Source organism: Cottoperca gobio, chromosome 14 (assembly GCF_900634415.1).
Source record: "Cottoperca gobio chromosome 14, fCotGob3.1, whole genome shotgun sequence".
In the NCBI taxonomy this organism is placed as follows: domain Eukaryota; kingdom Metazoa; phylum Chordata; class Actinopteri; order Perciformes; family Bovichtidae; genus Cottoperca; species Cottoperca gobio.
In genome coordinates this window covers 3,402,150-3,425,785 of record NC_041368.1, presented here as the reverse complement: position 1 = coordinate 3,425,785, position 23,636 = coordinate 3,402,150, and the positions used below count along the sequence as shown (strand labels likewise).

The window sequence follows — 23,636 nt, the reverse complement described above, 5'->3', positions numbered from 1 at the left end:
GTAAGATTTATGTCTGCAGAGTGAAACAGACTTGTGATGCTCCATATGTTTGCAGCGATGTTTTATCACACTGCAAACATTAACCATACATTTGATCAAGTAATGAGTCTTAAAATCTTCTCAAACACTGAGCCCAATATGGTGTGTGTGGGGGGGGAGGGGTTAGATACTTTCATGTGTCCATACTGTAATTACCTTGTCTCTAAACAGTAAGTCCTATCTTGTTTTTACAAAGCTTCAGAAGCGAATGAAGCAGTGTTGAGAAGAAATGTGCAGCTTTACTAAGTGAATTCTTCACCTTCTCAGAATATTATTGATTGAAAATGAGTCATCAACCTGTAAAAATTGACTGTTCGATTATGTTTTTGCAGCTAAATGATTTGAAACGAATCCACGTTGAATTCAATAACTTCCACAGCTAAATGACATGATAACAAATACACATATACAGTAGTGCCCTTTATAAAGGATGTAGCCTTTGTGAAAGTTAAGGTGTGAAACATTTACTAACGCTTTATCGATCAGTTATAAATCATTAATGAGAACACATGGCACTAAACTAGAAGTGACACTAAAAATGTTTTTTGAGGACTGATAAATCAACATTCCTCCTCCCTGTCCACCAGTAGTAAAACTGCAGTATTGCTACTCAGGTCCATTTACCTGTGACACTGATATCATGCACACTATAAAAAGTAGCCTTCAGTGAGTCCTGTGGTCGGTGTGCACAGGCTGCTTAGATGGAGTATTTTTTGCAGTGTGCTCCACAGCTCCACCCACTCCGTGTCGGACGGATTACAGCTCTGAAGTGTTGTGTGAACACTGAGGGTCCGTCTCTATTCAAGGACAAACTACCCTGAGAGTTATTAAAACTCACCTCCAGCCTCTCGTGCGCCACAGGCTGATGTGTGCCGTGGGTCTGCCTCGCACGGCCGCTGAAAGTTACTTTGAAGACTTGTATGAATCCATAAAGTCAAACTGTGAATAGACGACATGATGTCGCATCCATGGGAATAACCGATTAATCGAGAGTTTCTGACGTTTTCAACACTGTGCGGGACAAAAAGGCAGTCGTGGAGGTAAGGTACGTGTTGTGCGCACTTTATCGGATTATCCACATATAATCTGAGCGATTGACACTTGTCATCAGTTTCTGGTTTGGAGTTGAGCGGTCTGTCCTCAATGAAGAGTTTTTAGAAGTGTAAATGCATTCAGACATCTTTTTTTCAATCAGGTCTTTAAACCCCTCTGTGCATTATTGCCGTGTCCACCCCGAGTTTACATGATGGAGATAAGAAAGGACGCAACAGATCATTAGACCCCACGTGTTCTCCTGCGTGATGCTTGATTGACAGTTGTGAAATAAGTGAACTGCTTTGGTTTACTGTGCAGCTTCAGTCTGCTGCAGAACTGAGTGCAGTGTAAATGACTTTGGTACAGACACAGAGAAGCAATGTCAATGTTTGGAAGTTCACAACAATAAGTAACATGAATACACACTGAACTGGATTATTTTGACTCCATGTTCTAACATGCATGAAACTTCTAACATGTTAAACACAGGTTTCTTTGGTTTATTAAACTAGTACTGAACATTTGAACTAATCCTTTTATACTGCATATAATCCAGTTGTCAAGTCCTTGACAACCATATGGTGATGTCACCATCTTCACAAAGTAAATCAAGCTGTAATCACATTAGTCTGTCCTGTTGTCCTCTCAAATCTGGTTAGCAGAAGACATATCTGACTTCCAATTGTCATCTGTATGTGTGCTTCCCTGCAGGGCCACATGCTGCATCTGTCAGACTTAAATCACATTTAATACATCAGAAGTTGCTTCAGAACTGGCAGGTGCTGCTTGGCTGATGGTGTGCAGGGCAGGACAACAGGGTCTCACTTTAACAAGCAGGAGCTCATGTTTTATGACCAGATGATCGATGCAGGTTAGCTCAGGGATCTGGAAGATATCCGCATTTACTGAAATAAAGCCAGTGGCTTCAACAGTAGCTTTTGTTTCCAGTCTGTGCCCTCATACTCCTCCTGGGTAATGAACTAGTGACACTAATGGAAACTCTATTCTTGGATAAATCCACTGAAAAATTAAAGATACTATTAATGCATGAATATATACATTTCATGAGGGAGTGAACGATGGAAGCCTGGAAAGAGGCGACAGTGACTGAGATAAAACGCTAATAATAGACCCATATGGCAGAGGCTCTGTGGCAATTGGTTGGCTGAGACTTAATGGATTATTGTATTATCATTCAATGAGCACATAAATCTAATTCCAATGACAACTTTGACACAGCGAGGTGCCTGCAGCCTGGGAGGCGTGCTGACCGTCACCAGGTTCCTTCTGGAAGCTGGCAGGGAGGTGAGGAGAGTAAAGTCCTCTCAGGTTTATGACAGGGAACTGATCTGAAGCCAGCTGAAATCCCACAACAGAGAGCTGTGTTGTAGGTGAACAGGTGAACAGGTGAACAAGTGAACCTGGGTGAGCTCTCAGTTCTTAGGCTTGTCCTGAAACAGAGGAGAGATTGTTGTGGTGGTCTAGTGGCCCCCTGTGTTTCCAGGGGGACTGTCCCTGTAGTAGTTAGTTCACTGTAAGTCGCTCTGGTCTGCTAAAGACAAATAATAATTATAATTACACTGCACTAACAGAAGCTAAAATAAAGAATAGAAAAATACATAAAAAAATGAACAGCACATTACACCCGAGTCTAATCAGCAGTACAGTTCCTGCTTCTGTAAGTCAATCAGCTAACACTGCTGACTCCTTACAGCCTGTGTACTGTTGCACTTTTCATAAACCATATAGAACTTGTGACAAAGAAAGCAAGTAGTATAATACTAATGGTGCATATTTTCATCAGGTGAATGCCAGTTGAATAAAACACACATAGTTCACTCAGAGTGTCTCAGTGGTTTGACTGTAAACAGAACTAAGACATTATTTCAAAGGAAAAGCAGTTTATGATAAATACATTTTTATTAGCAGACTCATGTTTTCTGTCAAGTGTTGATGGAAGTCCTGGATCCAGGAATATCTAGTGTCATTCTTCTATACAGCTGCACCTTTGCTTGGATCTTATCATATTTCGTGTCCATCAAAAACATGAGAGTACATGATTAACCCTGATGTCAGACACAAACACTTTGTAATAATGATCATTATTCATATATAACAAGCAGGTAAATATTTGCAACAATAAACTGTCAATAGAGTTTACTAATATCATCACGATGTCTCTTTTCAGCTATGATACAATATACCATTTATAAACAAATTATTTCGTATTACAACAAACCAATAAAAAACATAAATCATGGCATTATTAATAAGCATTTAATTGTGTATTAACAGTAAATTAACTAAAGTTGAATGAACTATCAGTTTAGCATTTATTAATGATGGTGTTACCAACACTTGAATAAACTTTTCCCTGTAATCCACATTAGTTACCGAATCAGTATCCAGGAAGTGTGTATACGGCAGGACAAACTTCATAATTGCATCCCTTTACTGAATACATAAGCTCCTGCACCAGACATCATTTATGTGGAGTTATTTTCAGTTCACTCAAAGAAGCTTAAAATCAAGCAGCCATACAGGAGTGAAGTGTCTCTTCCTTACTGGGCGTAGTTTCCCTCATGATGATGACCACAGCTCGGGGACGATATGAGACAATTGACCAACCTGGCTGGAATAAGGCCCCTGTGATTTCAGCTCCAGGTGGCCCTTGTGTGAGGTTGGGGTCAGGATCTGAATGCTGGGAATCTGCCAACTCCTCAGAATCTGATAGAAGGCTCCCTCGGGCCTGGGAGTTCCCATGTAATAACCAGTCAACAGTGAAAGGATGCAGATCAGCAAGGTGGAGGCGAAACAATTTCCCCCTTTGCAAGATTGTTGTACAGATTAAGGTTAGCAGTGAATCCTAAACAGACGTTCACAGTTATCCTGAATAGGAAACACAGCTCAAGTGCTGTACAGTTGGACACATACAGTAATACCCAACTGTAGGCATTGTATTTTCATGTAATTATGAAGTACATAGACAGTGAACCAGATAGCATGCAGTTGAATTATATTTTATTAATCTTTTAAATGTTTTCAAGTACTTTGAGCTGTTTCTGTCAGACAGTAAACAGAGACAGTAAGTGTAAGTGAGGGGTGCAGTGAAGCACCAGCTCACCATTCTGGAAGGACTTTGAATGATCGGTAGTTTTTCTTGAACATTTCCTGGCAAAATGTCCAACACTGACCAACTGGAGATAAGAATATCATATCATGTCTTATGTAACGTTCTCAGTTTTTAAATGATCTCGTAGTAATACACAAAATACTGTATGAATGAGAAAGCTCTGGCTGCTGATACCGAGAGCAGTATCTGTTATTTCATCACCTTTATACATCTTCAAACTTTTTTACATTGCCCATTTATTGCTAGCATTTTAGCTGGTTGGTGCAGAAATATTTACAATCAAACAGCAACCTCATGGACTTTTTATCAAGTGACATCATCAGGTTTAAATTTTATATTTGACAAATACTTTATGATAAAATATGTGCGGAAATAATGACATTCCAATCTGTGTGTGTGTGTGTGTGTGTGTGTGTGTGTGTGCGTGTGTGTGCGTGTGCGTGTGTGCATGTAGTGTGGTCGGAAGACTAGAAAGGCGCTATATAAATGCAGGTCCATTTACCATCTTAGCATGTGCTTAGCATCTTAGCACATTTAGCTCAAAGCCCTCCGAGCCTCAGTGCAGCCTCACAGAGCTGCTTCATGGCTGTGGTATCATGTCTTGTTTCTCTATGAATCATCTTGTGAATCGAGCCAGGCCGTTAACTATGGTCATGATGGGGGTTACAGTGGAGGCCACAGCACCAAATGGCTCTGTTAGTGTGAGGATGCCCCACCAAGCCCTCTGCACTCATATGGGCTGTACAGAAAAAGCAATGTTCTCATTGAAATTGACCTGACACCGATGGGTATTTGCAAGTATTTGGTTATAAACCAAAGTACTGGACAACTTGAAACTTTGTTTGTAGGTGGTGCTAGTGTATCTGTAGGAAATTGCACAGCAATCCATCCAGTAGTTGTCAAGATATTCAAATTAGAACCAAAAATGTCAATTTCATGATGGCACCAGTCAGTAGGATTCATCCTCTGAGGACCATGCATGTACAGTTTCTTTTAGAAATCCATTTGATACTCATTGAGGCATTTAAGTCTGGACTAAAGTTGTGGAATGGCATTGACATCCATAGAGCCATGTCGCTAAAAGAAACCAAAAGATAATTGTACTTTGAAAGTCAACATTATCTTAGGAACTGTCACTCACCCAGGGCACAAAGGTTTTATATACAGAAAGGCCGTAAAGGCCACATGCTTTGTCCCCAGTAACCAGGTTTATGTTTAGACACTATGTACATACCACACACTGTAGGTTACATGAGCTACACACATGCAATGTATATGAGCTACTCCAAACAGAAAGGGTCTGAGAATGCAAAAAAAAAAAGAAATGGAGTCTCTGAAAAAAGAGACAAGGCACAGCATCTTCTGGGCCAAGAGTTAGTCATCTTAAGTGAAGTCTCTGAGTGAATTCTTTGTAACCCACCATGTTTTGTGTGTATGTATGTGCATATCTATGTATATATAGATACATATATATATATATAAATGTGTGTGTGTGTGTATTATTTGTAAATGTTGTTACATTCTACTTAGTTATTTATATGAGCTAAAGTAAGATGGCTTTTTATTTTTTACTGCCGCTCGTTCTCTTATGTTGGTTCATGTATGTTGATCTGTTGCCTCGGACATATTCCTTGCCTGTGAGTTTTGAAGTCGTGTATGGACTGGAGAAATCTTCAAGTGAGTTGCCCTTCTTGGGATGAATAGAGTTGTCCGAATCCTGAAAGACATTTGTACCTGCCACCAAGGCAACAAGCTTTTCTCTGACGCAGCAGAGTTTGAGAACAACACACTGACTCCATCTGACTTTACTGATGCTCTTATTGTGAAAGGATCAGGTCTTACCCATAGACAGATGCTGCCAACTACAGTCACACATCCTTAGATAGGTAAAGATTGCCTCGGTGACTGTAAAGCATATACCATATTATTATGTCTGTCCCGGACCCCCCAGGTGTTGTTACTCCAAACAAGGCCCATGACTGTCAACATATTCACGGTGTTTAGTGAAAATACACCTCAGCAACATGACGTGACCTGTTGATGAAATATATAATTGTATGTACAAAGAATGAGCTAATTTGTGTTGTGTTTAATAACACTGTGGTCTTCTTCAGGGTTCCCAGTCCTGTGTGGGATGTTAACAGACTGGCTGCAGGAGCATGGTGAAACACCAACCCTTACAGGTCTATGAGAAGCAGCTCTTTGTGTCCTTTGTCACTGGCATCTATGGTTGCCGCTGGAAACGCTACCAGCGTTCCCAAGACGACAGCTCTAGGGTAAGAGTGATCATTGACCATTAAGTATGGATATCATGATAATAACTATACACAATTATATATATATGACTTGTTTGGTATGCCAATAAAAACATAGCAATAACTTTCTATACGCAACCTTACTGTATACTACTACTACTGTAGTATTATTATTATTATTATTATTATTGTTGTTGTTGTTGTTGTTGTTGTTATTATTGTTGTTGTTGTTATTATTATTGTATGTAGATGCAAGTTGTTGCAGATGGATGATCGTATATCTTTGATTAAAGCTGGTTATCTTTTTAAAGTACTAGTGCTACTATTGGGCACCAATACAATACTGTTTTTCGATACCTTACTTTGAGAATGGTGAAAATGTTTTTCTACAAAACCCTTTTCGTTTCACAAAAGAAGCCGAAGGTCTCAAACGTTAAACATCACGTTGGTAGTGGCTCCATCCCCCCACCTCAAACCCAGGTGCTGCACCAACTCAGGCCGAGCCTTAACTTAAGCCATAAAGTAGTTCAACTGCTTATTACACTTCAGCTGTAGTAGATGTAGTATATAACAGTAGTTATAAAGTTAATCATAGGTGCTTAAGCCATAGTATTTACAGTGCATCTGCTAAATGCTAGCTCTGTTGTAGCTTACAACTCCGTCATCAGATCTCAGGAGAGCTACAACAGTATTGTATGCATGAGTCTTATAGGTTATAAAGATAAACGTGATTTACTTCATGTAAAAAGAGTGTGCATACATATATAATTGATTGTATGATAAAGCTTAATACCAGTATAAACAGGTTTTCTTATCTCTAGTTCCATGTATACTAGTCTTATGCTGTAGATGCATGTAAAGAAAGTAGAGTGGGTAAAGTGTGTGTGGCCATTAGCTTACTGTACATATTGTGCAGCAGAGCAAGACAGAGGCAGCTAATGAGACAACACAATCCTGCTGACACCTGATCGCACCTCAGGAATAAATGAACTATTTACCATTTTGTGGTTCTTTGTAAACAACACAAAACTTAAAGTTGCAACGTACATTCAGTCACTTTGATTATGCATGACAGGCTCCTGCTCTACCCTGAATTGTCCCTTAGTCTTTTAGGGAGCATGCCTTGTATTGTATATACTATATATATATAAAAATAAGCCTGTCCATTACATCATGTTTTTCATCATAACAAGTGTTCATTAAAATGTTAAGAACATTTTAAACACTAAAAACTGATTATATCCTAACATGTGTTTATCTCTCTACACATTTGTAAGGTATCTAATTGATTTTTAGCTTCATCCGTTTGAGACTTAATTTAGTAAATCTTTAGGTATTTTAGGAATTAGAACATTTAGAATTGATATTTTTAATTAGATGGTTGGTTATTCCAAAACTAATGCATTAGACGTTGACATTTTTACTGAATTCCTGAGTGACTTCTTGACCAGGCCCTAGTAACTGGGGAAATGATCCTCACAATAAAGTAAACAGTTTGAATGTGTGAAGCAGAGTCAGACACCCAGCTGTGTTGGATAGCCACTGGGCAGCCGCAGCTACTGCTGCTGGATGTCTTCTTCATCACAAAGAGCCAGGGCTCTGCAGTAAATTAGTCCATTTACTGAATGTGTGAGGCGGGCACTGATGATGTGCTGACCAGGAGGAAACATTCAAGCACACAGCTGCCTCTTTCCCCTCTCTGTCTCTATTTACAAAGCTTTATGTAGTCACACACAAAGCTAGCACATAAGCAGAGAGCTTAGCAACACGTGCAGCGATGTGTGACTGTATTATTAAGGACAGATCTTTATTAGTAAGTTCTCTTAAACATCATCAGTACTCTGATGATTGTGGTCCACAACAACATCGCACAGTTACTCAAAGAAAATGGAGGGTGTTATACAGAATGTGGGCAGGACCATTTAAAGCTGCATCCATTAATGTGTTTGGTTATACTCTGAATCAAGTGACTGCGTGTATTGTGATGAGGTCCCTCGTAGTGACACACTCCTCAGAGAATTATCAGCAAACAGCTGACCCTCAGCTCTACTGAGCGTCTTAGCATCTTTCAGCTCATACTTTTGGCTTTACTATTTTGGTTCTCTCTCCTGGCTCTAATCGACCTTGTTTCCAGACACCAGAGGCAGCTGTTTTCAGTGAAAAAGCTCTGATGAACCTCTGCCTGTCCAGGACCAAGTGACAGACAAACAAAGTTAGGGACTAGCTGGTGAAGCAAGTGGAACATTTAGCTGGACATTTAACAGGACTCCAAATGAACGCTAAACTCTGTGTCTGCTCTGTGCCAACGTGTTTGCCACATCAACTTTAAAAGGTGATAAAATGTCAATGTTGTGTTTATAGTTTATTGTGCAGCACTCAAGTGGTCTAAAAAATGAATATATACAGGTTAAAAATCTATTATGTGTCACCTTACCATGAATCATTTATTGGCTGGTTTCATATATCAAAACCTCAATGTCTCCGTTTCTTTCTGTCCTGGAACACATTACTCATTTTTAAGATGCAGCATGCAACATATAACTTTCATGTAACTCTTAATTCCCAAATGAACCACTAATATAATCAATGGTTGAATTATATTATTCAAGAGGAGAAATTAACATTTAAAAATTAAAAAATATGGAATTTGGTAAATTTCTCTGGGAATTTGAGGGTATGTCAGGGAATGTTACATTGACTTACTTTTTTAGAGATACTGTGAACTACCATTTATTTTACAGACATGTTCAATTGTTTCCCTTCATTACAAGGCCAGGAAACCAGGATACAGAAAACAAAACAAACCCCCCCAATCTATTAACCAGAGCGGAATCATAAACGTGAGACTATTGACAAGGTGACTGGCTGCCTCCAGGGAGCTGCTATACCAATTCAAATCAGCCACTGGTGCACCTCTACTGCCATGTTGTTACTAGACGACATTCCCTGATGCATATCCATGTCCTCTTCATTCCTGGCTAAAAGTTCAACTTTTAGACTCAACTGCTTCGTTTGTGCAGCCATTTGCTCTTTACCTGCAAACACATCTAATTATCTCACAGCCTCTTACATATGCTGCTGGAAATGCTGAGTCCAGGCCTGGTGTGGTGCAAAGCTGATCAATGCTCAACATCATCTGTTGGCCTATCATACTTTACACCTCCTCTCACATGGCATTAGCTCGTAATCATGTTCACTACTGAAGGGAAGAGTCCTTGAGTGCTGCACAATCTCTCCTCTTTGTTCCTCACGTCAAGCCAGAAGACTGCACACGGGATATACATCTGGTAATGAGAAACATGTATAAGTAATAACACTTATACATATGCTATTGGTACATCTGGTTTTGGCTATTTCCTTGTAATGGCATGCAGGAATTACAGGAAGTCATCATTAGCTGATCGTTTTGAGATAATAGTAGAAGTGGGTTGTTAACCTGTGGAATGATAGTCGCCATGAAGAGCTCAACCAACAGCATCTCAAACCAACAACAAGACAACATCCAAGGGAAAAAGTGATCTCTGGCAAGTGCAGTGCAAAGACACCATAATAAAGTTCATATAACATTATATACATATCACCTAAGATCCTTTCAAATCAGTCAATATAGTCATGTTTATTCTTTAATTACAAGAGGCTGAGAACTTAACCCCTTCACAGACAGCTTCTCAACTTCCCCCTCACGAGCGCTTCAAAGTGATATTATTGTTGGCACCGCCGTCACAAAGACAACCATATATCTTTCTGATTTTTCTCTTCTGTTCTATTGTTACTTATGATCTAGTAGGAATAATGCCATCTGAATGTGGGGTTGGAGCTCTCTCCATCAAGGGAAGGGTCCACTCTTGTTTTAACACATTTCTTTTAATCACTCCCTCTTCTTCTTCTTCTTCTTCTTCTTCTTCTTCTTCTTCTTCTTCTTCTTCTTCTTCTTCTTCTTCTTCTTCTTCTTCTTTGCCTTCTCCATCAACGGGGCTTTCTTTTCTTTTGTTGGGTAGAGTTTCCACATTTACTCCACATGTTCTACAGCGTGCCATTTCCACTACCTAGTGATAGCTACAAAAGCACTATCCTCTTCCTGTTTCGGTTAACACACTTCCTTTGTGCCATAAAGTGAGCCTTCATTTTCCTGGGGGATCGTACAGTGGTAGACAGAATTACAGGCTAATAGTGAACCAAGCTAAACGCTGATGGTGTCATTATTCAAAAGCCATTACATTGTGCAATCAACATTTACTTCATAATGATTAATTCAAGAAAAAACTTTAACTATTGTACATGGGTCTGACATTACTGAGTATAACATTTTAATAGAAATACTAATGAGTGCAACATTTAAGTTTATTGTCCTACACTCAAAGTTATTCTCCACCCTTCTAAATGTTGTAAAAGAATAATTATAAAAAACCCTAAAGCCGTATTACTATATGTGGCCACTTGCTGTAAATACCACACTGACATATTTTCACCCTAAAAAGTTGATATGGAAAACATGTTAGCAAACTCTAGTTTGAGAACAGCATTAGCATTCCTAATGTAAATCCAGTCTTCTCTCCCCTGTAGCTCTGCTTTTAGTCTCCACACAGCCCTGAAGAAAAGATCAGCCTCTTTAACAGCTAAAGGCTCCACTGTGTTCACCAGCTAGTCGCTGACTTTATCTGTTGGCTGTTTGTTGCGAGTAGTGCAGAACAATCTCTTCATATATGTACAATATGTATGAAATAGTGTAACATTTGGAAACTGTTTCTTGTGCTTTCCTTCACAGTGGGAGTGTGCATGGTTCATCATCTTGTGCAGTTCTTTCCTTCTGCTTCTCTTTTGGGCCTACTTTTGGTTGGTGGCTCAAAATGATTTCAACGACTTTAACTGGTGAGTCAGTTATCCCACTATGTGACTATAAGCAGTTTGTGAGCAGTATATTTGAGGATGGAACTAGTTCAGATGAGGTTATGAAAAGCAGGGTGCTGACCTTACCACATGTACATTTTGAAAATGTATGGAGAACTAATGCTATTGTATAGGGGATTGTTGTTGTTACCAGGCTGCATAGTCAAGGCAAAGTTCTCCTGATTGTCAAGTATTCGTTTTACCATCAGCATTGATCAATCAGACCTTAACTGTTCACACTGCAGGTCAGTATACAACCGCTCTGGAGAATGGAGCGATGAGACGATCCCCATCCTCGCATCCACCACCGTAGGATTCAGCTACATCACATTCTTAATGGTAACAGTCTTTTTCAATCCTCTGGATGTTAGAAAACGTGCTTACTGCAAGGTTGCGATATAACTGACTCAATCTGGCTTCTTTTTCAGATCTTAGCACTTTTCCATGTATCCTTGGGCCAGCAGCTCAACCTCTACTGGGTTCACAAGGTGCTGTGATTTACATCTTACATCTTTGCTATGGATTTGCTCCACACACATTTTTGTAATAAGATCTCCCTCGACAGATTGGAGTGTTGGCTACGTTGCTCACCACCATCTCTGGTGTCATCTCTGTTGATGACATATGGGGAGATGAGTGGGACATCCTGCTTGTATCACTGCAGGTTGGTCTAGAATCAGAATGCTATGACATGTGCAATAAGCTCACTGCGTGTTTTATTTTGCTTTTGTGTTTTACCTGTTTAGTTCTGCAATGACATAGAGTATATCATAGTGACAGTTAAAAGGAGGTGTAACAAATTGCAATTGAATTGATTGAACTTGATGGCAGTTACTATAAAGGAGCATCAATTAACCCTTTCATTGATGGATTTAAAGCGGGACAGTGGGATATATCTGTTGCAAAACAGTACAAAAAAATGTGCTTGAGGTGCTAACGTTTGGATGATATTAGTTTTTTTTTGGTAATTAAATTCTTCCCAGGTTCACTTGTCATTGTTAATTATAATTTACTTACTTGTCTAAGTTTGACAATTTGGGAAATACTATTTGTTGCTTTGTTGCCAGAAGTTGGATGAGATACCACTCTCATATCTGTCCATTAATTATGAAGCAACAGCTAGTCTCCGCCAAGAATTAATCCCGCACATAACACCTTTTAAAACCACAACATAGTGAGTGACTTTTATAGTGTTGTGTGTGCGTGTGTGTGTGTGTGTGTGTGTGTGTGTGTGTGTGTGTGTGTGTGTGTGTGTGTGTGTGTGTGTGTGTGAGTGTCTGCCTGTCTGGAGAGATGCAGTCACAAAATTACAGGTGTGTAGTTCAACATGAAGGATGAGTTTGAAGATGGCTGTGGTAGTTCTTTGTTTAAAGGGACAGACACAATCTGTATCACTCTATTTCTCCTGTAACACATTTAGAACAAGCTCTGACATATGTATTCATGATCTTCATGTCCTCAAAGTTGTATTCTGTTGTAGAGGTCTCCATGGGTCCAAACATTTGTTGCCGAACCCAAAGACCCAGAAATGTATGACCCAGACCCAAACAGGACCGTCCGTTATTTTAAAGCTGGGACCCATGTAGACCCGAGAAATGCCGGATCCGAACCCGGCCGTCTGAAGACACAGACCCGATTAGCACCGATTTCACAGCTCATTGCTATTAACAAGTTTAACTACAAGTTATCAAAAGTACACTTTGTGTCTTTGTGTAACGTCGTCTCCCCTGTGACTGGCCATGAAGCATAGAATCCAGCCTTGTTCAGAAGGTTGCTCCAGGTTTCCTGTTATTGCTTTGTTGCTGATTGAAACAGCGACTGTTGCGATAAACCCGACTTGCGTCTTGCATCTAGCATCTAGCATAATAAAGACAACTTCAACTTTGATTGCTCGTTGTCACAGCTGCTAACGTTAGCATTGTTCATTTGGCCGGGTCTGCTCACATCCACTCGGTTATTACACATAATGTTAAAAGGAGCCGGAACTCGGTAATAGAACGGCACCCAACCTCGGGCCCCAGTGATTTAAAAAACCGTGGTAGAACCATGATGACCTCTACTGTGTGTCCTCTCTCTAATAATTAACCACCAATTAACACCAGTGTTCTATGTGTGTTTTCTTACCAGTCAACAGCCCCTTTCCTGCACCTTGGAGCCCTCGTAACAGTCACAGCTATCAGCTGGTTGGTAGCGGGATATGTGGTGCGCAGAGAGAGATCCAGTAAGTGTTGACTCCCTGTCATCACCCGAGCTCATTCCGGATTTAGATTTATTTGGCTCTGGAGAAGATTATTTTTAAGATGGTATCATGATTAAAGCTTTCCACACCATTTCAAGCTGCTATCATGTAGAACAGTCTTTCTGAAAGAGTGGTCCGCGGACCACTGGTGGTCCGTGAGTATATTGGTAAAATGTCACATTTGAAATTAATATATTATAAGTTTAAAGTGTTTCTCAAACTGTTTAAAAATGACTAGTATAGACTAGAGTGTAGTATAGATGTAGCGTAGCCACGTAGGTTCGTTTTACGATCTTACGTCATAAATGATCTGCGCGGTCATTTTGAGCCGTGGTCACCTGACAAGATGGATGGATGGCTGTAGACAGGGTCAGTTAAAAGAAAATTAAATCAAAGATCTGACGCGACAGTGAAGGTGCATCGTCCTGATGCAGGTGATTCAGCTGCTACAAGTGGTTCAGCCGCAGCGACAACAAGTGGTTTTGTGTTACTGAGTCCCAGGAGAGCGGTTCGCCGTCCAACCACCAGCTGGCTGAAAGCTGTGAAACTCGGCTTGAACGCGAAAAGTCCAGCACTAAAGTGAAGAGGAAATATCACAGCGACTACATCAAATTTGGATTTTCTTTGGACTGGAGATGAAGAGGATCCCAATCCACATTGTGTTTTGTGCTACGAGTCGTTGGTGAACGAGGCTATGGAACCCGCCAAACTCAAACAACATTTTGAGAGTAAACCCAAGGATTACTTTGAGAAACCTTGAGGATATTTTGAGAGAAAACGTGATGAATTTAAGAAACACATGACAAACCCTCACAGTTTGCATTTTGCGTATCTCTCAGAAGCAAACGATCTTGCTGTGGGTGAGTTCTCTTTACGGACATAAACTCAGTAATAAATGTAGTCTACGTTTCATATGATGTGTCAAATTCACCGCATGTGAACGAAATGCTTGTAGAATTGTATTTGTATTGTTGATTTAATGTGTGAACGAGCGATATAGAGAAGGTCACATAAAGCTGTCATTGTTAGGCTGTCATTTGTAATATATTGTTGGATTTGTAAGCAGGCCTATTGTTTTTGGATATTTGGGGAGTTAGGTGGTCCGTGAGTGTTCTTTTATTGGTTAAGTGATCCTTGGTCTGAAAAGGTTTGAGAAACACTGGTGTAGAATGATGTTATATTCGTGAGGAGGGCCCTCTGGTACTCCAAACAGATTACCAATTCTACTAACCATCACAGACAAAGCAAAACATTTCTTGTCATATGGAGTAGATGAGATTAGCTGGAGATGAATAAAGAGCCTTAAAAGCCCCTTACACCTCCCTCTTAGATTTCCAGGTGATGGTGTTGCTGATATACATCATTATCCTCCTGGCTCTCTATTTGGCACCGCTCACATTCACCTGCCCCTGCATCATGGACCGCCACAACCTCAGACCTCGACCCGACATCATTGGTCGACGGGGAGCTCCTATGGTGAGTTGGTGCTTTTTCCAGACTTCGCTGTCTGATCCAGTTTATTCTTGTGTGCGGAGAACGTGTTACCTTTTTAATATGTTTAGAGTTTGCTGATGGATCAGTTTATATTTATTATGTTCCTAAGTAAATAGATCGAATGTGTGCATGACTCTGAATCAGCACCATATTTGACACAGCAGATTGGTATCCAGCTACAGTACATAGACTTCCTGCTTTCAGGCTCAGTGAGCATGAGAGGCAACAACACACTGAACTGCCATTTCACAGCTCGGGGAGCAAATACTGTTCCAGATGACTAGCTATAAACAAATGTACAGTGATGTTCAGAGCTGTGTGTTCATGCCCTCTTAAGGCACACGCACGCACTCATGCACGCACGCATGCACGTACGTACACACATGCCCACGCAAACACACACTTGAATTATTACTCTGTCACATAAAGTCAACATAAAGATTGTATAGATTTGGATACAATCACCTCCAGCTATAAACAGATGATAGAATGAAGCTGAATATCATTAAAAGCGTGAGAAATATGGAGATTAATTCATTAGACATCAGAGCGCTTTTGTTTTTCCTGCCTGTCTATTGGGATTAGTATTGTAATATATTCTGCTTTACAAAGCAGAAAGCAAACTGAAGCAGTAAAGTTCAGAAAAAGGTTTTTACAGAATACAAATGGATAATGCAGCATCTAAACAATGTGTTCTTTAAGCTTAAAGTTTGCAGCAGAAAATTAACCTTATTTATTAGCTTATTCATATTTCACAGGAATACAATCTGTCTCTGTCTACTCTTAGTATTTATATTGAAAGTAATATCAATTCACAATTTGATACCTAAATGTGTGATTAAAAGTTAGCTTAACCTTAGCAAATCTCAGGATTTCCATCACAGTCAGGAGCTGAGACAGCAGCCACTGCTACTCTGCTAAGGCAGGAGATTAGCTGTTTTGGCTCCAAAATGATAAGATTAGTCATGTTAAATAAGAAACAATCTAACCAAGATGTTGGTTCATCAATAAAAAACAACTAGAGAAGTAAATGTAGTTTTAGTTTGAGCAAATGCTAGCCATGGCTATCTTGGTAGCCTATTGCTCTCTTGCTTTAGTTGACTAGTTAACTGTTAGCCTTAGCTTGTTTCTCTCTCTGTTTTGTAATTTCTTCCTGCTGTTTTCACGGAAACAATACATTTAAATCAGTAGAGAGAAGTGAATGAAGTAAAGATAAGTGTTATAACAGAGCATGTGTGATAATAAGGTCTTGACAGAAAGTCTTTGGTGCTTAGCCTCTACGGGGGAGATTTGTAATAGAGGGGCGTCTGCCCTGAGCGACAGCAACATAAACCCCCCCATGGAGTCCAGCTAATAGATAGATGTGACCAGCTGATGAGAACAGCTGATATCACCATAGACAGCCCCAGACAAAGACAGCAGGATATTATGAGTGAGCGTGCGTGAGAATTATTAATTTTTTTATATTGTAAAACAGATGTCAAAAAGTCAGATCTTTTGACCAAATATGTAGGAATTGCATTTCAGAAGTTTGTATCCTGACTAAATACATTTAGAAAAAAGTAGCATTTTCCATAAAGAATTGAAATAAATAAACCACGTGTGGTGTGTTTATATGCATTCTATAACTAAGCACTGTACCTGGTTTTACTTTTAAACATTTCCCACAATGTTTTCAATAAGTCATGCTTTTATTATTAAATGTTCTTTTATAATTCTTCCCCTTGATGTGTGTGTTCTACACACAGTGACTGACAGTAGTCTCCTCTCTGCTCTAGCTGGCCCCAGAACACACCATTCTGTCCTTTAACAGAGCTCTGCAGCACGGAGCCAGCTCCCTGGAGGCTGACGTCACTATCAGGTAAGTAAGCACACATTAATAACATTATAATCCCTAGTTAATTATATTTCATAAATGTAGTGTGCTCTGAAGTTCCACGTATAGATCCTACAGTTGAGAATTAGAAACGTATACACTATATCATTCTAGGAAGGAAGTTCTAAAGTACAACATTTTCGGACCATTTTGTCTCTTCCAGTGTGGATGGGGTTCCTTTCCTTTTGCGAGACCGCACGTTGAGACGAACCACAGACGTTGGTAAGGTCTTCCCAGCCAGACAGTATGAGGATGCCTCTTTCTTTAACTGGACAGATATTCGCTCTCTAAACGCAGGCCAGTGGTTTTTAAAGGTACTGAAATCCACTTCACCTCAACTCACATTGATTTGTTTGATTTGTATGATTTGTTTATGCAGATTCCCCTCTGAGGGCACCACATCATTCACTATATTCTGTTACTACAAAGAGTCCTTTAGGGATTTAAAATGTTTTAGTTTTGAGGCCGTCCTGGAGGAATTATGCAATTTGTGTAGGACAATATCTTTTTTTATAGTTGTTAAATTGTAGTTAGTGATTGAAGAAATATGTAGTAGAATTTAAAATGTAGTGAAACCTACAACATGTTAGAAGTGGCATATAAATGAATAAGATTTTCCACTGGCTTTTATCTTTAGGTTATGGTTTATAATTGCAGTGAACTAGTTGATTTTGAAGATGCAGACTCGTTCTTTAGACAACAAACTGCGTGGATGTTCGGATACTTTGATTTTTATAATTTTTTTCAGTAGAATAGAATGCAAAGACAGAAAGATATATACAATATACAACTCCAAATCCAAAAGACGAAACGAAGCACAAATTAGCTGCGTGTACTTAATATAGCATATGCTAATTGTCCTTCAGGTGGTATTCACCGTCCTACAGAAGAACAAAGTGTATGTTACATCTCTGTGTCTGCCTCTGTGCTTTCCTCTGCTTCCAGAGTGACCCCTACTGGACAGTAGAAACTCTGACAGCGAGGGACCAGACCAGAATAGGCAACCAGACGGTGTGCAGTCTGGTAGAAATGCTGCGTCTGTCAGCCAGGGCCAACTGCTCTGCATTGCTCAATGTCCGCAAGCCTCCACCAGAGCACCCGCGCCACCGGAGCTGGTTTATGGACACGCTGTGGGCTGTGCAGAAAGCTGGGATTTCCCAGAAGAGGGTGAGGACTGTAGGTCTCTCCACAATTATCGTTTGATTACTAAAAGGTGTTGCTTGTAGCACTGTAACCCCAGTAAATCATGATACATAAACAACTGTCACTCCGATTGGCAGCTGGTGTTGTCCTATAGTGTACCAATTGTCGGAATACCGTGGGACATTTACAGGATTGCTTTTTGGCACAAAACAGTTCTTTCAGTTGAAAACCGTTGCAAACTGCTGCAAGCAAAAGCCCAAAAGAAAAATCTATTCCAACCAAAAAAGGAATGAGTTGTATGATGCATTAAAAAGGCCAGAAAGTAATTACTGTATATCAAAGTAATATCTTAAAATCTACAAGTTGCCCCTTAACCATAAAAGTGTAACATCTCTGTATATGAAGCATTCCTTCTGACCAGGGTCTGTCCATTTCATATGTGTTTGTGCCAGGTGACGTGGACCCCTGACACGGACAGGGGGAGGGTACGAGGGCTACAGCAGACCGCAAATGAGAAGCTGTCAGTGGAAGTGATAAGGCAGAGGGGAATAACAAGCCTGACCCTCCACTACAGCAAGGCCAGCCCCAAAGACATACGGTAAGAGCAAGCATCTTCTGCTAGGCAACAAGGAAAGTGCTCAGAAGAGGGAGACACGAGGGAGCTTTCCGAAAAAAGAAGTAGAAAAAACAAGTGAAGGACTATTCTGGTGACGTTCGGACTCATTCTTACATTTTAGAAAATTAAAGTATAACTTTACTACAACTTGGTTAAATATCTGGACTGATGTCAAATGTGCTCCATGTTCGACCCATTGACTTGGGCTGTAGCTGGCTGAGTGGCTGAGTGGCTGAGTGGCTGAGTGGCTGTGGAAACAGTAAGGAGGTTAACATTACAGGAACAATTTGAAGTCAAGTCTCCTCCAAAGACATCTGATATTAAAGGGAAGCTCTGCCGATTTTAGACATGAATCTGTTTCCAGGTTTTGGGGATTACTGCATAAGTGAAAGTATAAAGCCTTTAGTGTCTTTAGAGGGAGCTGCGTGAACTCTGATAAATGTCCTCAAGTGACACTTAGTCAGCATCGGTTGGGGCTGAAGACTACAAGTTTGCAAAGTAGTGTGGGGTCAGTCAGAAGTGAGACCTCTGTAGCCCGCTGCTCATCTCTGCTGCAGGCTCCAGGCTACATTAGCCGGTGCTATCATCACACACACAAATCTCCAACTGGACTGTCTGTGGCTGAGTTGAATTATGGGCAATTTGAGCGCTAGGTTTAATATCTCAGGTTCTATTTTTTGTCCTTTTTGTATCATTCGTCCATCATGAATCAAGCTATAAGAGTGCAATGCTAAATCTTTTAAAGTACCTCTCTATACTAATACATTTATAAAAACATTTGTGCACAAAACAGTTCATATTTATTAAGAGTTTAACAGTCAAAGACACAGCTAATCCACTTCAACAGGACTGTGCAGTTGTGGTTTGATCAAATTTGATTGACATTTCTGCAAATGACACCACAACGTATCATCAGGACTTCATTCAAATGATGTTGGTGATCTACTTCCAAAGAAACAATAATGCAGTGCTGTTGATGTTAAAATGCATAACCAGCCTACCTGTATTTACATGAGGACAGGGATCATCTCAACAGTGTAATTCACTGTTATGATACATGCTTTGCCTTCATCAGGAACTGTATAGCATCTTTAGATGAAATACTGTAGGTTGTATGTTTCACAGTGCCTGATACACAAAACATTTAAAGTGACAATATGTTCTGTGCTGCAAGTATAAGGAGCTAAGCAGTGAAAGGGAAAGGAGCTTTTTCTCAGTGTTGACATACATTTTTCCTTTCCCCAGGGAGTATCTGGCCAATAATGTGAGTGTGACTGTCTACCCAGTGAATGAACCGTGGCTCTACTCCATTCTGTGGTGTAGCGGGGTGCCTTCTGTGTCCTCTGATGCCCCCCAAGTCCTCCGAAAGGTGCCTTACCCCATCTGGCTCATGGTAAACAGCTCTCCTCTCATGTCTCTCATCTGACATCACACACACACACACACACACACACACACACAGACAAGGTCACACAGCGAGACGAGAGGACAGCAGGAGAGAGGACAGAGACTGACGAGGGCCCAGCAAGACCCGAGGGCAAGGACGCAGAGAATTCTGACTTTAGCTCAGCATGGCGTTAGTGAACAACAGGACCCTGGGAAAGAGTCTGAGGCAGGTTGAGACAAGAGCTCAGATCTGAACTAAAAAGTAGCTGTATAGTCGGCTAGACTGCGTCTTGTGTAAGCTTCAGGAGACCTGCATGTTAATGGTGACCTCCAGTGGCGTTGACTGGAAACTACTTTCCTTTCTTTCTTTTGCAGAGTCACAGCGCTTACAACTTCATCTGGATCACTTCAGATCTGGTCTCCCTTGCCGTAGTCGTAGGGATTTTCTGTTTTCAGAAGTAAGTAAGAGTTTCTTCTGTGATCATGTTGAATGTCACAGATGTACATTGACAACAGCACTCACACACCTTTCATGCATAAGCAGAAGAAAATGCATAAAAATGATATCAAAGCGTTTATTTGTTTTCATGCATCATTGCATTTAGTTTAGAGGACGAACATTAAACATATATTTACATTATGGTACGCTGTTCGTGATACATCATTTACTTGGCTGCTAACCAGGGGGGGACAAGATTAATCTTAAGGGTCCCAAGATGATTACAAAAAAGGACTTTAGGACTGTAACATGGATTCACATAAAACAAAGATAAATTAGTATTCTTTGGTTGCATTAGTCACAACAGTCCATAGGTCTGTAAAGGGTCGGTTCACCTACATTTCCAAAAGACTTCTTGAATTGTTGTTAATACAATTTAACATTTCATCTTCTTTAGTGGTCACAGTTAGGCTTAATGCTGTAGAAATACAGCAAATGTTATGTTTTTCTTTAGCTCATTATCGATTTTATAACTCAAGTATGTCTTCACTCAAATATGATCAGGAAATATACATATATATTGGTATATAGTGGTGTTGTGTGAATTCTGTGGCTGCACCGTGTTAACACCAGCCGCTGAGACTGATTGGACCTGAGCCATTGTTCTATTGTTCCTCTTTGTTCCTAGTGTCTTTTGTCTTTGTCCTCTCTTTTCTCTCTTTCCCCTTTAACATTTGTACTTTGTCCTGTGCTCTGCCTGATCTGCATGCAACCTTCCTGCGCTGCCCCCTGGCATCTGTCAGCTATCATATGATCAGGTATCTGCTGCGACTGCCTTGGCCTTTGTTTCTGGTTGCTCGTCTGTCCTTCTTGTGCATTTTCCGTCTGACACCCCAAGGCTTCCTTTGTGTCACTGTGCTTGTTTACCATCAAAATATATTATAATAATTGAATGTATACTTGTATATGATCCCAGACTGGCTTGTTTGGTTGTATGGTTTTAATGACACAGTTGGACTCATTGCCTCCACATGCTTGTAATGTTTTGTATCTGTGTGTGCTGTCGCAGGTGGAGGATGAGCGGGATGCAGAACTATAACCCAGAACAGATCATGCTGAGCGTTGTGGCGCGTCGGACCAGTCGGGACGTCAACATCATGAAGGAGAAGCTCATATTCTCAGGTGCCGCTTTGAATACACTCACACCTGAAAATAGTCACATGGCCTCCGAGACGTCAATCATAATCACTCACAAGAAATGAAAAGGCCATGCCAAATAACATATTTCCAGAAGACCTATAATAAAAGAACCAAAATGCAGGAATGTTTTTTGTGACAAAGAAATATGAGTTTCAATCATTCCATCGCCGAAACTAAGAATTGTAGAACACATTGGAAAGTCAAAGTACCATGATATACATGTTCTTTACAACATATGTTGAATGTGTTCATTAAAGACACTATAGCATCGTTAACGATTTGTCTGTCATCTTTTTCAGAACTCAACAATGGGCTGAGCAGTACAGAGGAGCTTTGTCTGTATCCTGAGAACGGTTATGCCACATACTCTCATGGAGGCCTCAGTCCCTGAACTAAACACACTGGCCAATCGGATGTTAGTTTGATTTCAGAGCTTTACTGACTGAACGTTATTTACAGAAGAAAAAGGAGCAGAGAAACTGATCTATTAGTGAACTGACCCCAGAAGACAGCATGGACACCAAATCTTGTCTAAAATATAGACAATTAAAGTCTATTTGGCCTAATGATTCATGAGTTTTTAAAGTACCACATTATTCACTTGCTTAAGTTATATGTAATATATGTATGTATGTAATATAATTTTGTACGTATCTTTTTCCTTAATACTGCTTAAGACTGCCAGTTGTAGCCACATTTCTCAAACATAGTTCACCATTTACCTTTAAAGTTGCTGTAAGAAGTCATTTTCTTACTTTCATTGTATTAAATGTGTATCTTTACAGGAACACATGATGTTGTCATCAGTAAAGGGGTCAGCTGACCAAAGCAATTTCTCATGACGAGTCAGATGCTGTTTCCTCCTGAACTCAATCGGTTGACCAGGGGAAACAACATTATATCACATTTGAATGTAGAAACATGACTTCCACTCATTCAACATTACTTCCAGATAATATTGATGATGTGTGTGGTGATCGGGCCACAAACACATTTGATTACCATGAGAAAAAAAACGTGTTCAGTCAGTTTGCTTGAATGAGCTTCTTAAAAGTTATATTTGAGCTAATAAAGGCTGTAATGTCGTATTTTTCCATGTCATGTACTTCCCTGTTGTTTTATATCAGAGGAAATTGACCGTGTAGTGCTCTGTATTATAAACTGATGTAAATATGAGTTGTTGTTTTTTTTTATGATTTGGACATATCAGCTGTGTATTTTCTGTTTTCATTTATAATCATTATGACTGATGTTCTCTTTTAAGTGTGAGATGAGATTAGTAGTTTTGGGGGGTTTGAGGGTATATTGTGGAAAATGTTCTAATCTTTTCTTCTGCCTCTTTTCTGTCATGATTGATTTACTTTATAGTCCTATTAGCTATTACACCTTTCACATGGCTGCCTTTTTGTTAAATTAATGAACTGGTAGAAGAGTGTAGAATCATTTTTTGTTTTTTAATTTAATAATAGGGGGTACAAACTTCAAGTTACAGCTACTAGCGGCAGACATGTCGACTGTACAATAAAGGTGATATTTTCTCTTTGAAGAATGTGCAATTTGTATTTTGTGAGATTTGTAACAAATAAATCTAAAAGTAAATACTAAAAATGGGGGAAAACATCTTGGATTCTCTTTCAATAGAGAAAGTGGAGGTACTTTAACACTTGCTTTTGTTTTCAATGCCTTCTACCAGCAAGCTTAGTAGGCTGGTTAAGACTTTAAAAATGACTGTGAATTTCTAACCAGAACTCCTAGTGTGGCTCTGTGGCCGGCTCAGTGCCAGTCTGATGGTCCTATCTATCAAATAATCTACTGGATGGATCAGATTTCTTTGTACACAGATTTATGGTGATTTTTGTGATCCTCTAGAGCCACCATGAGGTTGACATGTACG

At 39.9% G+C, this 23,636-nt stretch overlaps 1 protein-coding gene across 3 annotated transcripts; it reads left to right on the top strand.

Annotated features, from left to right (window-relative positions):
- Nucleotides 1–807: 807 nt before the first annotated feature.
- gdpd5a (glycerophosphodiester phosphodiesterase domain containing 5a) lies at nt 808–23,307 on the top strand. 3 transcript variants are annotated; one of them, XM_029447379.1, is made up of 16 exons: nt 808–1,079; nt 6,322–6,483; nt 11,228–11,331; nt 11,595–11,688; nt 11,778–11,837; nt 11,915–12,013; nt 13,477–13,570; nt 14,919–15,064; nt 16,861–16,943; nt 17,122–17,272; nt 17,904–18,134; nt 18,554–18,699; nt 19,963–20,110; nt 20,479–20,561; nt 21,612–21,724; nt 22,042–23,307. In XM_029447379.1, exons 2-16 carry the CDS (start codon nt 6,367–6,369, stop codon nt 22,131–22,133), a joined length of 1,761 nt encoding a protein of 586 aa, XP_029303239.1. In that variant the 5' UTR covers nt 808–1,079; nt 6,322–6,366; the 3' UTR covers nt 22,134–23,307. The 3 variants fall into 3 exon arrangements, with proteins under 3 accessions (XP_029303239.1, XP_029303240.1, XP_029303238.1); XM_029447380.1 differs by having other exon boundaries at nt 17,904–18,125; nt 22,042–22,178; XM_029447378.1 differs by having other exon boundaries at nt 808–1,084; nt 22,042–22,178.
- The last annotated feature ends 329 nt before the right edge of the window (nt 23,308–23,636 follow it).

What these genes read in the sequence shown, in the direction of transcription:
- gdpd5a (XM_029447379.1), top strand. Translation starts at nt 6,367, where the DNA reads ATGGTGAAACACCAACCCTTACAGGTCTATGAGAAGCAGCTCTTTGTG. An exon ending in GCTACATCACATTCTTAATG is followed by an intron (nt 11,689 to 11,777) that starts GTAACAGTCTTT and finishes CTTCTTTTTCAG; the next exon opens with ATCTTAGCACTTTTCCATGT. An exon ending in GTCGACGGGGAGCTCCTATG is followed by an intron (nt 15,065 to 16,860) that starts GTGAGTTGGTGC and finishes TCTCTGCTCTAG; the next exon opens with CTGGCCCCAGAACACACCAT.